This window comes from Odontomachus brunneus, unplaced genomic scaffold (genome assembly GCF_010583005.1).
Source record: "Odontomachus brunneus isolate Ranch 3 - 2012 unplaced genomic scaffold, Obru_v1 Obru_scaffold_103, whole genome shotgun sequence".
Classification (NCBI taxonomy): domain Eukaryota; kingdom Metazoa; phylum Arthropoda; class Insecta; order Hymenoptera; family Formicidae; genus Odontomachus; species Odontomachus brunneus.
Genome location: NW_022639553.1, coordinates 563,994 through 581,064, shown reverse-complemented (window position 1 = coordinate 581,064; position 17,071 = coordinate 563,994). Strand labels below are relative to the sequence as shown.

Here is a 17,071-nt window from a genome sequence, read left to right as displayed (position 1 = left end):
ATATATATATATATATATATATATATATATATATATATATATATATACTGATAGAAAAAAAATATCTAAAAATCAAAGAATATTTATAGGATAGGTACTAACATATTTACTTATACTAATACGAAATATTTTTCAAATAAGAAAATATATATTTTCTTGAAAGCTTTCCATGAAAGCAATTGTTCATTCTACTTCATTCTACTAAACAAAAAAATATAGATTTAAATAAATATGTATTAAGAAAAATACTTAAAAATTTATTTATGGAATATGAAGTAACTTTGTGAATAAATTTCATATTTTACGAATAAATTTTCAAGCATTTTTTGTTAACGTACTATTATAGTACTCACTGAATATTTTTCAGATATTTCTTTTCAGTGTACATATATTCCACATATATTTTTTGTACATACATTCCACGTGGAAAGTTTAAATAATTAATTGAGAAAAAATATTTAAAAATTTATTTGTGAGATAAAAGTCTCTTTTGCAAAAATAAATTTTATATTTCACAGAGAAATATAAAAGTTTTAGATCATCTCCCCACAAATATACTTTCAACTATTCTTTCCTCACTGCATATAAATACAATAAGAATGTTCAGAATTGGATTAGTGTCCGGTAATTGCGTTGGTACTTTCACCTTAGGAGAAATAGAAAAGGAAATCTCATTAGAAGTAAAAGTAGAAAATACGCTCTTGAGCGATAACGTTAAGGCGTTTGCAATGCACTCGATGCACCAGCACGCGCGGTCGTGTCCCTTGTGCGAGGCGGAATCCGCTCGAGGGTTTATAAAGCAAAGCAAATACGGCGCAAATACATTGACTGCTTGTCGAGGTAGTTACAAGTGACGAAGTCCCTCTTACACGTCCATTACATACGTCAAAGGCAAATGAGAATCGCGGAGAGCGCATCGAAGTCTGCAGAAACGTTCGGCGGACGGACCGGTGCGATATAACGAGATGTGAATGTGACGACGAGGACGATGGAATACTCCCGGCGTTATTCTTGGCGCGTTTGACAGTGCGTTAACGCGTCATCATCATCATCATCATCATCATCATCATCATCATCATTATCATTATCATCATCATTGTCATCAGCACTGGCACTCGCTCCGAGAACCCACAAATCGCATTAAATGAACGAAGCTATTAATCTCCTTTCGTTTATTCGTAATTTTACTGACTAGAGCGTCATTCGCGCTAAATACATAAAATTACCTTTAGAACTAGAACTAAAGAGACATCGATGAGATAGAATCTTTTTTTTGTCAGTTTTTCGTTTTTCTTTGCTATACGTTTACGAGAGTTAACTGCGTAAGATCTCAAGAATGACGACGCTACTTCCAGTTTCGCGTGTGATCCGCATACAAGTTTTGTTTCTTGCTTTTTCTCTCTCTCTCTCTCTCCCTCTCTCTCTTTCACGCGTCTTTACAACGAGCCGGTGCACGACACAGTCCACGCATTTGCCTTTGAGCTTTTTGATTTCTGTCCGATGACCCTCGTACTCTTGAAATGAATGTAACAATCGCAACGGCTACCTCCGCCGACGTATTACGCAACGTGCTAACAGTAAATTTAATTATTCTTCGGTTTCACCCGCGTTGGGATCACACACACGCGCACATACATACACACTCACGCTGTAAAGATTGTGCACGATCCCCGTTCTCTCCTCACTTTTCTTATCTCGCATACAACCATCAGGGAATCGGTATAACATCGACGAGATCGATTTTTTCAATGTTACACGTACGTAAAAGAAAATAATCGCGTCAATTGTTGCATTCTCATTCCCACACGGAAAAAAACAAATCTGGTTGTGTCAACAAAATTCAATATTGAACCTGATTGGCACAATTAGATTAATGTGTGGGCCAACCGTATATGGGCGTACTATTTTTTTCCGTACTCTAACAAGCACGGTGATGATTCACGTGTATTTGTAACATCGGAGATACGAGATCGACGAAATTATACCGCTATTGGTATCCGACTGTGTACACAAGAAAATGACATTCCGTCGCAATCATTGTTCTTTGCAATCATTATCTTTGCTTGTTTTCTTTATACGGTGACACTGAGCGCTATCTCATACGATGGCAAAAACGACACTTTGACGTTATCTATTGTTAATTAGAACAATGTGCTCAGCTGTCACACATTTTGTGTCTCTCTTATCTCTACCACGCATAAGATAAATGACACTAGTATCATGACACTTCCAGTTTGAGACCGTCTTTCTTTTCCTCTATCTCTTTCTTTCACTCTATCTTTCTCTCAGATAAGTAATTAAAAAAAAAAAGAAAAGAAAAGAAATCAAGTATCGTACATGATATCATACGCTTATTTCTCAGTGTGATACAATTAAATATTAAATAATTATAGACTACATTTCGTGTTATAACAAAAATGAACTTAGTATACATTCTGTGTACAAAAACCAGGATTTACAATAGCGTTTTTCTCTAAATCTCAATATATAATAGGAATATAATAATTTTTTATCACATATAAAAAGCGGTTGTATATGTACATATCTGAGTAAGATTAGGTACCATTATTATTAAACTGATAGAAGCTATTATATAATTTGGTACACTGTTTAACTCGGTTATTCGATAAATACGAACAATAATAATCAATATGTCGATTTTTTCCTGGTGTCTTGACATAGTCGTTGGTTTTTCGCACGAATTCCTATGTATACACACGGCTCGCCGCTTATTCCACGTTACACATGTGACCTTATTTCTCTTTTTTTCCTCATTTTAAGATTACTTTTATATAATATGTATCTATATAATACATGTTATTTAAATAAGTCAGAGCTATGGCCAGTTCAATTAAATTCGAGAGTCGTTGGTCGCATAGTCACGTCCTCTCGTAGAATACTTGCCCGTTACGTCGATTTATATGTGCCAAACGATTATCAAGAAACAGTATCTGTCTACAGTTTTGATCGCGCAATAATCGATGGATGATCACGAATATTTGCTTTCACAATATACATATATATCTTTTCTTTGCGAAAAGACCACAGCTCTATCAACGATGTGGATCGTATATCGTTACAACGATATAAATTAGTATTTGTTTGTTCTGTGTATTCTCCTCGCGTCATTGTCGTCACGCTTGTTTCAATTCCTTTTATCCGTAAAAATTTAAACTCCGGATGGGGCCAGTGTCACTTCTTTCTTTTTGGTTACGCGATTGCCCATAACCGATAATGGCAACTCGATGTCGTGTTTAACGTCGTGTACGTGGTCATGATGAAATAGAGTGATAGACGCCCGCCGCAACCTCGTTTCGGGCTCCGAAATATGCTCCAACGGTCGATCTCTCGTCAACGATATATATCTCTCATCGAATCTCACGCGTTCTCTGTCAAGTTCCCTTTTCTGTTCCCGCTTTTCTTTCATTTTTTTTTTATAGTCAACTCAACAAGCGAAATATAAGCAATCAAATTTGAAGCAACAACTTGATTCTTAAATATCTACCTAAAAGTACAATGGAGTCGCACAATGTCGAAGGCACAACTCTTTCAAATCGGTCGAACTGAAAGAAAGCACAATAGGAGGCATCATTGGCGTATGGTGAGATTTAACAGCACGGCAGGCCGCCGATAAGTGTCTTTCTTCCAGAATGCTCGAGATTATTAAGTACAAGAAAGATTCTTTTATTGTTGTTAAAAGACTAAATAGCAAAAGCTATGTATAGCTATGTATATAGCATAGCTACTTTATTTATATATGTTAGAGCATAGCTTCAATAACTGTGCTTTCTCTGAATGAGATGAGAACATACTAGCCCACTTTTCTTTTTTTTATTTTTTTTCTCTTAGTCGTATTTTTCGATCATTAGAAAGTTCCATTTTAACTTCTTCTTTTTTTTTATTAGTAACAAATTTACATAGGCATACGGAAAATTATGATTTATACTTTTGTCTTCTAGTCGGCAGAGAACGGGATTCCGTAACACTACTCACTATACATTTATACAATCTTATGATACTCCTAAGCTTTGAATTCACATGCATGTAATCGAGGCAAATGAAACCCTTAGCTATATTCATTACTTTATTGATCACTCGATGAGGAGAGCGTATTTCTTATCGAATTACCATTTTTAGAATTGGAAGCCAAACAGTCGTCGGGGTACACGAACAAAATGAATGATGGCATGGAGATTAAGGAGAGAAAAAAGATATCGTCGAAAATTGATTGCCTCAACCAGCATGCGTTAATTCAGTTCTCAGTCGGAATCGTCTCCCATTCCGTTTCCTCATTGCAGTTCGAACATTCATAGCGCGTCATATTATCAAAGTAACTACCCACAGTGAAACTAAGAGATTAGCATGAGTTCGTTAAAGACCGATCGCTAAAAAAAAGACAAACCCTCACTTGTTATATCTGTACATGTGTTGCTACCGCCCGGCACCAAGCTGCTGGCGCAGTAATATCTAAGTATTCCGAAATCGTTTCACTGAGGCAGCAACTTGGCAGAACGTCAGTATTCAGCGTTCATTATGGATCCTGGCTGGTACTTTGTGACGACTCACAGTTCTGCGGACTATGCAGCTGATGTGCTAAGTGGGGCGTGTGAACCGGCGAAGGGCCTGGCTGAGGCTGCTGTTCTTCTTGCATTTGTTGGATTACACTAAAGTCAGGGTACCTGTAAGGACGAACAGATTGATAATCGTCCAACGTTAGTTCACTTCTACAAAATCAAGGGTTTATAAAACTATTAAGAGTTTATGAATTAAGATAAAAATTCAATATTGAATTTATCTGAAAATTCTAAGTTAGAATTCTAAGTTATTACAACTTTCTTTGTGAATAACTTTTAGAGATATTGTATAATTGGCATTACCAATATATAATTATTTTTGTTTTGCGCGCGTGCGCGCGCGAAAAAAAGTAGTTTTAAAAACAATATCTTTAAAATACATCTCTCTTTATTACGATACTTACTCCATCGATGCCCATCCTAAGCTTCTGTTATTACGTTTCTTTGTTCGAAATCGTTCGACTGGTTGAAATTTTGATGAATTAATAGATTGATACGTATACGTAGATTGAGACGTATGTTGATATTTTTCAGCTTCCTCTGCGCATTCCTCGCTCGTTTCTTCAACTTCTGGCTCCTCGTCAGGACATAATTCGCACGCCCGTTCTAATGTCTTTCTCGCACTGTTGCTACGCTCCAAAACATAACCGTTTGCGGAATCGTTCGATTGTGCCGTTGGAGACCAATTATTGTACGCATGAGTATAGGGCGCCGCAGAAGCATATGGTCTCTGAAAATAATAGATCAAGAATACGTAATCATTAAAAACATCGCAATAATTGATCAGAAATTCGTAATCATTAAGAATATCGAGTAAATCGCTTCTTAATTTCCGTTACATACTTTATCAAGTTCATCATGAAGCCAATCTATGGCTTGACTCCATTTCCTTTTTAGATCTGGACTATGATGTAACAGTTGATGTGCAGGTCTGCACTTACTAAAGAGCTGCACCATGCACTTAATACACTGATAAGCCCTTTTCTGGTAGTGATTTTTACTTCGTGTTATTGTATCAAATAAACCTTCGCGATCCTCCGGAAGTCCTGAAGAAGATACACAATCTTGTATTTTCCAACCCTAACACAATACACAAAAGAATATACCACTATTTAAAACTTACCCTTAAGTGCATTGTGTACACGGTGTGTCTGCCATGAATCTTCCATCAGCAATATCGCGAGCAGCAGATCCGTGTGATGTCTCAGCTCGTGGGTATAGGCAAATCCTATTTGCCACAATAACTCGTACAGCACCGTTCGTGACAAATGTGGATTCTCCCAGCAGCAATATTGAAGTAACTTAACAGAATCTTCTGTCACGTTCGCATCTTCGATCACTTTCTTGATGTAACTGTTTCCGGGCAGAAATAAAATCATAAAGACTGTCTTGTGTCCACAAATTCTATCTTTACATCCGCAATGGATCGTTCGCGATTAATTCTTACCTGGTGCGGATAAAGAGTATATCAGCTGCTTGTGGTTGGATGGGCATAAGATATTCCGACTGACACGCGGGATCTCCGTATGGATTTGGTAAAGGTTCCACGCGCGATTGTGTATGACTCGAGTGCGTTTTCGACGACACATCACAGCATCGTATCAACATGCTAACTACCTGGTGCAATTTTGTCAATTCGGGATACTGATACTTTATGGTAGGACCCGGTCCTTCATCGATTGCGACTAACATGAAGGTCACGGGTACATTTAGCTGCAATAAAAAAAAAGATAATAAAATTACACGCCTGTCAACACCGTTCCTGGCGCGAAATGTTACGACGGCAATGCTCATTATTATTAATATTGAGTACACATGCATCTCTCTTTTACCTTAAGCAACTGTGCCTTCTCGGCAAGACCAAGCGAAGCATACGCATGAAATAGGGAGAAGTAATTGGGAAGATGACGCCCATGATCTGAGATTTCGCGGTGGAGCAATGAGAGCACCGCATGTAACAAGTGATCACTGAGCGTCGCTACTGGGTCCAAGAGTATAGCTAAAAATATTGACACGATGATTGTACAGTTACGCATCATTATAAACGCGTATCTCTGTACTCCATTACTTACTCGGCGCATTTAGGCTGGGCGGCGCGCATGGACCGTCTTGTAGAGAAGCGTGCGCGAGGAATACCAAAATTTTGAGGAAAGCTGTTCGTACTTCCGTACTAGGACAGCTGAGAAGATACTCGCAGAATCTATAAATATTGACAGAATTATTAATTGTTAAAACATAAATATTTCTACACAATATATCATGTACACGAGCCAGAAAAGAAGTGTTACCTATGCGGATGATTAAATAGTACTTCATTGGCAAACCAAGAACGCACTGCTTTACTGGTACGCAGATGATGGCATACAATGTCGTACCAATCCGTAGCAGTGCCGCGTAGAGTTTTCTTAGTGTGAAAACCTGTATAGAAGAGGAATCTTGATGCTAGCTGAATCGATAGCATCGACAGTTCTTCCGCTTCAGGACTCTAGAATACAGGAATCATGTTTATTAAATGAGGATCCATCCAAGATCCCCATTTCTTGCGCATGGCGGAAACTTACAAATTTCTCATTTAGATTTTGTCTGGTGATGTTATGCGGATTGCAGGACACCAATTTCTTAATGAATTGGAAATATTCCGCGCTAAATTGATTTCTGTTGTGCATAAATTTTATGTTTTGCTTTCGCACACTGTACTCTATTGCTGGTGGCATTTTCATAACTCCTAGTTTCGTATCTGAAAAAGTACGAATGATAAGATTGCGTGCTCAAAGAACAAAATCTTGAGAGATTTCGACGATATATACTTACACAATGACAATTCATTTACACTTTTCATTAAAGAATTCTCTTCTACGTCTAGTCTTGTATAAAATAACATATACGCATTCCACCATCGTTTCTGTTTACGATAGCTCATCCGTTTGAGCATGTGATCAAACACCTCTCCTAAATAATCACCACCGAAGCATTGGGATTTCATCTCTTCCTCCTCCTCCATCTTGCATTCCGTCACATCACCGTCATCAAACTTGTACCATTTAGCGGTACCATCATTTTGTCTATAACATTTGATTAATAGGAATTTAATAAAGATTAAAGAGAACGTTTGGATCTATCAATTATAAGCGTATATTCTACGTATTTGAAGTACCTATGCAAAATGTAGGAATAATAGTGACCACCGCTAGCCTGACCACTGTGAACCACGATACCAGTTAATTGATATTTTGTGCATGTCCCTTTTATAGATTCCTCGTAGTCGCAATCTATGACTTCTCCCTCTAGTTTAGCTAAACCGGAGACAGTGTATGGCTCCATATCCAGATCTCGTGGAAACTCGAAATAATCATTGAATTTTATAGCGCATACACGTTCGAAGTCATACTCAAATCTTTTCAATTGAATCGCTAAGATAGGTGGCAGTTTTTTTACGCACAACCTCTTCACTGTTACGACCTAAATGTGTAAAATATTATATAGATAAATCATTTTTTTAAGTGATTTGTACGAGATGTATGCAAAAGATCTATTTGCTTTGCAACATTCACTAGATACAAATCATTCCTATTAAATTTGCTCGCTTTTAATAAATTGTTTCTCCATTATATAATAGCTTTAAAAGACCTATTCACAAAGATGTACTATTTTTGAGTGATCATATGTCACCTTTTTGTTGCACTTATCACAATGATAAGCGTCTGCTCCTTCTAGCAACTCTCCCTTTACATATTGTTCAAGAGAATCCAATAAGTTACTGTGGTTCCGTATATCCACGCTTATCACACTGAACGGCTCTTCTTTGGAATATCTGAAGATAATGTAATGCAGTATTACAGTCTACCGAAGAAAGCAGAATGTAAGAACTAAAAAGGTACCTATGAGGGCAACCTTTGCAGATTTTTTGGTCGCTGTATGAGCCACCAAGAATCTTGCCCATTATTTGTTCATGTCCTAAGGCTTTCAATGCTTCGTCTAGGCTTTCCACTAGACTCATAAAGAATTCTACAGCGTCCTGCTGTTCTCTAAGATTCACAGGTTCCCCTTGAAGTCTGTAACAATCGTGCAACTGAAAAACACTCTTAAATTTACATATTTCCTTATTAAGTATTCAGAATACAGAACATATTAGAGTTTACACTGATAAAACTGCGTTTCCTAAAGAAATCATTATCTTAATTTTGCCTTCGATATATAAAATTAAAGAGTATTTATTCTTACTTGAAGTGTTTCCACAATCCTCTCGGTATGTAATATTGCAATTTGCTATAAGCCAGGTGACCGAATATTGCTTGTACTTGCTTCAAAATACCGATGTTGTACTCTTTCCTGGATTCATCAGCACCGCATTTCTCCTCGTTCGTGTCGTTGTCATTTGTCTCGATCGTCTGCTCACCTTCGATCCTCTCCTCACCCGAGAAATCTTCGTTTAAATCAGTCGCCGCACCCTCCGCCGATAAGAGTCCAACCCTAATGCTCTCCACCATGTACAACTGCTGTAATACTGAATTCATGTAGCAGGTTGCTCCTGCGTTCTTCAAGCCTACGAAGCCTTTAAGTGGCCTAAGACCCACTGGCGGTAGGTAATCCCACTCTACCAGTGGCTCATCTTTCTCGGAGTAGAACATGTCGGTGAGCATTGTGACTAGAAGTTTCATGTTGGGTACACAGCCTACGCAGAGACCTACGAGCAAGTCGAACGCAGCGCTAGTTGATTGAGGAGTGGTGCAGACAGGACAAGCCTGTGAGGCGCTCAGCTCGCCGGTGCTACGAAGCTGCAGCATAAGGCGAGATGCAGGAAACACAAAGTCCTCGACTAATTCCTTGATCAAATTCACTCCATGCTTCTCGTCGGAGCCGAGTTCGTATTTTTGGCTAGGTGGCAAGAAAGCTAATAGTTCTTTCGTTAGACCCAGATGACCTTCGAGCACGGCTTCATCTACTTGACTCTCTCCGGTCTCCTTCACGTTATCCCGGACTTTTTTCAACCAGGCTATCTCAACATTCAGTAGCGTCTCCGCGGTCGTGAGAGGACAATTCGATATGTGCGCAAAGTTTAGCAGCCGACACAACAGCTGAAAATATTCGTGACTCTGTTTCGCGTTCTCCATGACGGTAGTATTCAGAACAGTGAAGAGGAGGGTAATGGTGACCAGTAACGGTTGGTGTCCGCTACTGCACCACGTCGATATGAGATAAAATTGTTCGGCAGCGGCGAGCCTAATGGCCCTCGACGTACTCAATAGCACAAGATCTATTAAGAATGTGTGCCAGATTTTCTCTCTCGACAGAGTCTCCAGTGCTGTCGGATTCAGTACTAGAGTGATCGTCAGTACCTCTAATGCTTCTTTGCATACAAGGACATCGTTGTTGTCAGGGTTTCTCTGTTCCTTCTGATTGGTCTCGTGCATCGAGTGAAGGACCTCAGTTGACGCGTTGATGTTGTTCAAGTTTCCTGTGGATGCAGCCCATGCTAGTCTAATTATGGCACGTATAGTAGCCACATCCGGTAATTCCCACGAAAAGGCCTGCACGAAAAGCTGTCGACACCGATCAGCGTCCGGTCCGCTGGACAGCATTCGATGCGCCAAATGCTGCGCCAATTTTGCCGCCACGCTTCTCAGCATATACTCAGTGCTCTGATTGGGCACGCTTTGGAGTGCTTGCTTCAACACGGTCACTGGACCACGATTGTTAACATTATTATCGTGATTCTCCGGACTCCCCGTTTGTTGAACCTCGTCCATCACACACGCCATCACGTTACCTAGCACCGTCAGAAGGAGTTTACACAATCTCAGTACTGTCAGATACGCGGATCGCTTCGTGGTTTCATCCGCATTTGGTAAGAATCTGTTTTTGGTTAACATATCGAGAATAACACCCGCTTCACCGCTTTTTATGAAATTATATTGAAATTCAAACGCTCTCTCGGATGTAGGATCGAGAGCCGGCATTAACAAAGTGTACAACACCTACGACAAAAGATAGAATTGTCATTGATAGTGCACAAGAATAAGATATATTTATTAAGTGTTACTTTTGCAAACCTACTCACCTCTAAATTGTATAAAACTTGGCTAGGACTTGCAGTAAAAAATAGAGAATCTACCGTCGTATTCTGCTCGTTATTCTGGGGGTTCTGTAAAGCTTCATCATCTTTGTAATGATCAAACAACCACTGTAATCTTGTTACAGTGAAAGTGTCTGGCGGCACCAATTGCAAGAGATTTCGTGCACCATCGCGCAATTGCGAGTGCTGAAGGCTACAGCCAAGATCTGCTAACTGAAAGAAAAATGTCGCATACTGCGATCTCTGCGACATTACCTAGAACAAAGTTGCACGATTAGAATGACAAACAAAAGTCGATGCAATAGCTGAATTTGTAGAAAACTTACCACACCGGGCAAACTATTCTCTGCTTCTACATTGGGTCCGTCATATGGATGATGTGGAGAACTAGTGGAACTATCTGAGCTACTATCCGGTGAGCTTGGCATATTGCTATTTACTTGACTGAGCTTCGCAGACAATAACTAAGCAAATATTTCACAAATCATCTCTATTCTTTGTATCTTTAACACTTATTATCGCAGAACAATTTTTCTCCTATCAATACTCACCATTTTGTCTCTCAGTGGAATCTGGGAAAGCAATTTTCTATCATCAGATTGTTCTAAGGATTCTCCATTAATGAATAAATCAAGTTTAACGTTTGTTCCTGCTGCTTTAATTCTGCGTAATATTTGACGTCTCAATGAAGCTAAAGTGTCATTACTATGCGTGAAAATGTCTATATCATCAACATTTCTACCAGGATTTGCGAAGCGTATGACGAGCGATAGATGCTTCCCACGAGCTGCTCTGTAATCGAAACAAAATGTTGTCATCATATTATATAAATACTCTTGTTATTCAAAACAAGGTTAGAAAGATAACAAATATAACCATTATTTTGTACATATAGAATAAATATATATGACGTAGACAGAAACGAATCTTAAAAAAGAACAAATTTTAAAAAAGGTGCAAGAGAGAAATAGCGGAAATTGTAACGAAAAGTTACAATTTCTTGATTACGCGTGCGATAATACATTACTTCTTAAAAATAATCTTTTCAATCCTGATTTAAAACTATAATCTTACCTATGTAACGGTAATATTTTCCGTTCTCCTGGGAAAGCTGTATCGCATTCATTTATGTATTCCTGTAAAACTTTCATAACACGACACATTTTCATGGCTTCTACTTTAATCTTATTTGTCACTTGTTCTTCACGTTCTTCCCTTCCATCCAAGTACACTCTGTTAAGAACAGTTACAGTATCATAATGAGCTTTCAGTCTGTCCATACATTCGGCTATGTGTGTTTCATGAAATGCCAGAACGGAAGATTGCAATCGTGGTCCTAGATTAGTGTTCACCTCCTTTAAGAGTTCTATGGCCCTGTTTGCTATTTCTTCAGGGCTGTTTGTTACTACCTAATAGACAAATAAGATTTCCACTGCACAAACGCATACAAAAAGAACTAGAAAGATATAAAATGAAATAAAATATACGTAAAATTATAGAGGAAATAAAAGCATAGAAATGAAATAGAATAGTGTAATCTGTATCTACATACTCGCCACAAATAATCAGTCCCTATTAAATCCACATCATCCATGAGAAATGTTCTGCGTTTCAGTTTCAATTTACCTTCCTTAGAATTAACAGCTTTAAAAAATCTTTCGTAACATTTAATACCACTTTCTGTAAGCAATGTCGGATCTAATTGCAATATGTTATTTTGAAAAAAGTTCTTGTATATTGCTGGATCTAGATCAGATTCTTCTCCCATAAGTTTAGAAAACCATTTAAAGCACACCTCACGATCCGAGACAAATACACCTTGCTCGGCTAAACATTGCCAAATTTGGTCTGCCTGATCTGCACATAGCCATAATTGTCCATCCTACAAAAAATAGCACATGTTTACCACATGTTATATCCACGCTTTACGTTGGCATATATTCATGCTGGCTTTATTCCGACAACTTAAAATATACTTACTTTTAGTAAGAAGCGCAAGAAATTTAATCTTTCTTGTATTTGCATAATATGATTATATCGACCGTCAGGCATAAAAGTATTCGCGTCGATTTCAGAATTTTCTTTTACCAACTGTCGCACTTTTTCCATATAATTTGTTAAACTATTTGTTACAAGTATGACCACCGAATGTTCGTTTTGTAAACGCTCTATTACTTCTTGCCTAAATAATAATAAAAAATAAAATTAACATTAAAGTACAATATTTGTGTATAAGATGTACATAATGTGCTATTATTATACCTGTAATGCAAGTGATGGCCACGTTGACTATGACCCATATTGGGATTTGGTTCGTAAAGGCAACATATTTCACGAATTTGCTTCAACGCAGGAAGGGCCCACTTATCACCATTCTTCAACTCTTCAACACATTTATCCAGCCAGATTGTCTTTTGCGCATCTCTTTCTTGTGAGCATGAGTAATCGAGAATCTTTACATGAGCATTCAGTGCCTGATCCATGATTTCCGTGGGGACTTCATCAGAATGAGCCAAAGTCCAGAAGAGTGTTAATACCTAGCAGTAGGATAAATTGAGACGTTTCAAAAGGTCCGGGACATTTTCTCGCATATGAATGACTCAAAATTATCTAACCTTGTGCGCCATAACACCGTCTTTATCATCCTCCGCGAGTCTTCTAATCAATTCTAATAGTTTCTCCCGTTGCTTCTTATTGGCGGTCCTCCAACTTGTCTGGAATAATTGTACAACGACCGATGCATGTAAATTTGTTCAATTTAATGTCGTTAAACTATTGCATAATAAATACCTGAAAACACTCAAATAGATGATCAAGTTGTTCAGGACTAAAATCCCAGGCTAATTTCGCCAACAAGTCATGAACGTTCTTCACAATGGCTTCGTGTTTCCCAGCTTGTGCTGCCCAAACAGCGTCTAAATCTTCTAATGTAAGTGCACGTTCTTTAATAATAAAGCGTAAAATTTTCTCCAGTTTTTCTACATATTGCGGTTGATGCAATGAATCTCTCAGTACAATTTCCAACACTCCGTTGTCCTTAATCCATTTCTGCATCATAAATAAATACTCCTTACAAGATCTTTACAAAATTTAAGATATGGATTATTGAACTCGTGATAATACTCGATTGATACTCGTGTATTACTTAGGACACTTTTAATTTAAACTTGGATGAAAAACAAGAAATATTTTAATTGTATGCTATAGAGATAATTATGCTAAAGTGTAATTGTATAATATCATAGATTTGTGAGACTTACTGCCATGCGCTCTGCTGTAAGCCATTCTTCTTCCTCCACTATTGTATTACGATGTTGATGATAACTAACACTAGATATTACTTTATTAACTTCATTTAAAGCATTCATCTTTCCATTAAATGAAGAAATTTGTAAGAGTCTCAATATCATTTTCAGTCTCAGTATTTCCAAGTTTTTTATCATCTCATCCTGATGAGGTACGCGTGACACCAAGCATTTAGCAGCTTTGATTATGGCTGATATTGCATCGTTTTTTGATTCATTTTTAGCTTCTTTTTTCAACTCATCGTCAGTTAAGTTATTCAAAATAAGAGGTACCATTTCCTGTATATATGAAAATATTCTTTGCACTCGAACAATGTGTTAGAGATAAATGATAGATTAAGGAAAGATACTTACGACAATAGGCATCAGATATTTAACTATTGTGTGAACAGTCAATAGTTCATGACATAAGCCAAAAGGTCTGATTAAAGCATAGATAACTGGCACTGTTAAATTACGTCCGCTCTGAAATCTAGAGAGCAAAATTTCGAATCCATTGAGAGTTCCAAATCTGCAACAGAAGTTTGATGTTAACTTATATTAAAAAGAAACATTTAAAAATATAAATAAAAATAATCATCGAACATACCTGTTTATAAGATCTACTAGCCAACCACGAGGACTTCGTGAGTCCTGTGGCGGACGAGCATACAGTTCCTCATCAGGAATGTCACTACTAGGAGGAACAGTTTCTGAAACTCTTACTGCATTAAATGTGTGAAATCTGTAAACAAATATGATTACATAAAAATATTATATTTAGAATTAACAATAGAAACACCGAAATATCTACTCACTTGTTACTAGGATTAAAAACCATGGCCAGTAAATCAAGTAGAGGAAACCAATCCTCGTCTAATTTCAGGACACATAGTTCCACCAAACGTCCACAATTAGCATTAATACAATTGTGAATATTTAACTTCCAACTGTTTACCGCATCATCCGTTAATATCTTGGTAAATGAGATTGTGAGACCTTCTCGAAAAAAGCGTTGACACGCTTCACTTTGTACATCAATTCCTGAAACATGACACAAGTTTGCACAATAAATGCTTCCATATAATCAGAATGACACAAAAGTACAGTCATCAATGACAAAGAAGTGGTTATTTCAGAAATTAAGGAATCATACACAACCTTTTTTACAAAGATCGATACTGGCTTGTAACAGGCACTCTAATTCTTGTTCGGGTAGAACTGGTACAACCCATCGTGGACTAGATATTTTTTCATGAAGCATATTAAGTTTGGAAACAGGAAAATCAGGCTCTCCATGAAGATGATTGCTATCTTCCATTGCAATGATAGCAGCATTGCTGCACTCGGTTTGTACCACATTCTCTGTGAGTTGGAGTCCCGACATTGTGTCAGCCAATTGTTGTGGACCTGGTGGACTGTGCATCTGCACAAGAAACATTTTTCATCCATTTAAGTCAGTGTAACTAGGATACCTCTCAAGTAACTATGTTACTTTAAAGCTTGTATACCTGTGTATTTTGCTGGCTGTCGGGGGGGTCTATGCCAACTCCCTGGCCCCTTGTGGCAATCGTCATTTTGCACTCTTTGTTATACCCCAACTGTCTCAATATCTCTTGGTCCAATGATTACACCACCAATAACAAGCATCCAGCTTATACACTGACATTAAATATAATTATATTCTAAAGGCCTTGTGTTATTAAACTATACCTACATTATCTGAAACAAAGAAAAAGTGCCTTGCCATCAAGCTTGCAGCTTCTTCAAGTATCAGCGATTAAGATATAACTAAACACATGTATGTCCCAATGATAAGAATCATGATAACTGATTCGGTAAATTAATTGAAAATCCAAGCACGGTAGAAATTTAAATTCTTCGCAAACTACGCGACGGCACAGTTACATAAGTGTTTTTTTTTTCCAACAAGTTACGACAAATGACATTTCGCGAGCCGATATATCCGTACGACAATATGTCCCGAAACCAATGATACAATTATCGCTACGGATAAGACTCCACGGAGCACGGTCGGGGGCGATAAATTTGCGCGTTCGGCGGAGCGCGTCCGAACACGCTGGGATTCTTGACGTAGTCCTGGCCGGGTGGTATGCAGCCGCGGTACGCTCGGCAAATCGCGTGACAGCGCTAAGGCTTCCGTGCATCGACTCAGAGCAACGCGTATTACGCGGACATCGGGCGTTCTAGCGAAGCGGCGTCGGGCGCGCAGCGACGGCGTTCGCGGCATGATCTCGGGATCTCACGCGACCACGACGCGACGCGACGTCAAGCCGCGCGTCACCGTTGGCTCTCGCTCAGCACGAGCATATCGTCGCACGTAGCACGAGCTGTCAACCATCGGAGAGCAGGGAGCGGCCGTGCCGGTCGGCGCTTATTCGAGATGGGTGCGTCGCGGAGACGCAGCTTCGCCGGGAAGTCGCACAGCGGTCATGCCGCCGCGTCGTGGAAGTATGCGTGCGCCTTAGTGAACGCGAGGAATCGGTGCACACCGCCGTGCGGAGCGGCCGAACGAGCGGATCTGTATGTGCGCTGCAACAACGGCGACTCGGTGGGTCTCGGCCGTGGCAAAGCGTCGTAGGGACGGCGCGACTCCTGCGGACGACCGACGCGAGCGGTGAACGATGATCGTGCGGCCCAGTACCTACGCGATCCGCGATGATCCTCGCGGTCCAGGCAGCGCCTATTTTCGCCCCGTTCGCCTCCGACCGGGCTACCTCTCCGGACAAAATGGCGACTATCCTAACGATTGGCACTGCCGTGTATTAACAAAAAGCGCCGATATTTCGGCCCGATAGACGAGCGCGACCACGCGGGGAACGTCGAGCCGCGCCGACGGCGGTGCCGCGTCGCATTCGGTCGACGTTGTCGCGCTTCCGTCACCGGGGAACGCACCTTTACATAGTAAACGTTGTAGAAATTCGTGTGTTGCACTTTTTTGACGTGACGTTACGGAACTCAACTGGCGAATCTGTAAACACGACTGTCGCGGCGCTGCGATAGCACCGAGCTGTCGTACGTACGCGGGGGGTGGAGGTGGTGAATGATGGCAGCGACGGTTCCCTCCCTTCGCTGCACCGCTGTTGTCGTCGCCACCACCACCACCCCACCATCGCTGC

At 39.4% G+C, this 17,071-nt stretch overlaps 1 protein-coding gene across 3 annotated transcripts; it reads right to left on the bottom strand.

Moving 5' to 3' along the window:
* Positions 1 to 1,157: 1,157 nt before the first annotated feature.
* LOC116848973 (probable ubiquitin carboxyl-terminal hydrolase FAF-X) lies at positions 1,158 to 16,972 on the bottom strand. Of its 3 annotated transcripts, none has more exons than XM_032825662.1 (30): positions 16,848 to 16,972; positions 15,443 to 15,653; positions 15,093 to 15,357; positions 14,750 to 14,975; positions 14,542 to 14,676; positions 14,307 to 14,463; positions 13,908 to 14,231; positions 13,438 to 13,695; positions 13,263 to 13,361; positions 12,910 to 13,184; positions 12,628 to 12,829; positions 12,200 to 12,529; positions 11,722 to 12,056; positions 11,199 to 11,439; positions 10,974 to 11,111; positions 10,633 to 10,902; positions 8,796 to 10,549; positions 8,453 to 8,626; positions 8,244 to 8,385; positions 7,729 to 8,033; positions 7,386 to 7,636; positions 7,136 to 7,311; positions 6,863 to 7,059; positions 6,647 to 6,774; positions 6,407 to 6,573; positions 6,022 to 6,287; positions 5,698 to 5,927; positions 5,418 to 5,620; positions 4,979 to 5,304; positions 1,158 to 4,679 (listed from the first exon to the last, which is right to left on the bottom strand). In XM_032825662.1, the coding sequence occupies exons 2-30, from the start codon at positions 15,506 to 15,508 to the stop codon at positions 4,532 to 4,534; spliced, it is 7,788 nt and encodes a 2,595-aa protein (XP_032681553.1). In that variant the 5' UTR covers positions 15,509 to 15,653; positions 16,848 to 16,972; the 3' UTR covers positions 1,158 to 4,531. The 3 variants fall into 3 exon arrangements, with proteins under 3 accessions (XP_032681553.1, XP_032681551.1, XP_032681552.1); XM_032825660.1 differs by lacking the exon at positions 16,848 to 16,972 and adding an exon at positions 16,597 to 16,797 and having other exon boundaries at positions 4,532 to 4,679; XM_032825661.1 differs by lacking the exon at positions 16,848 to 16,972 and adding an exon at positions 16,601 to 16,797 and having other exon boundaries at positions 4,532 to 4,679.
* Between the last annotated feature and the right edge of the window lie 99 nt (positions 16,973 to 17,071).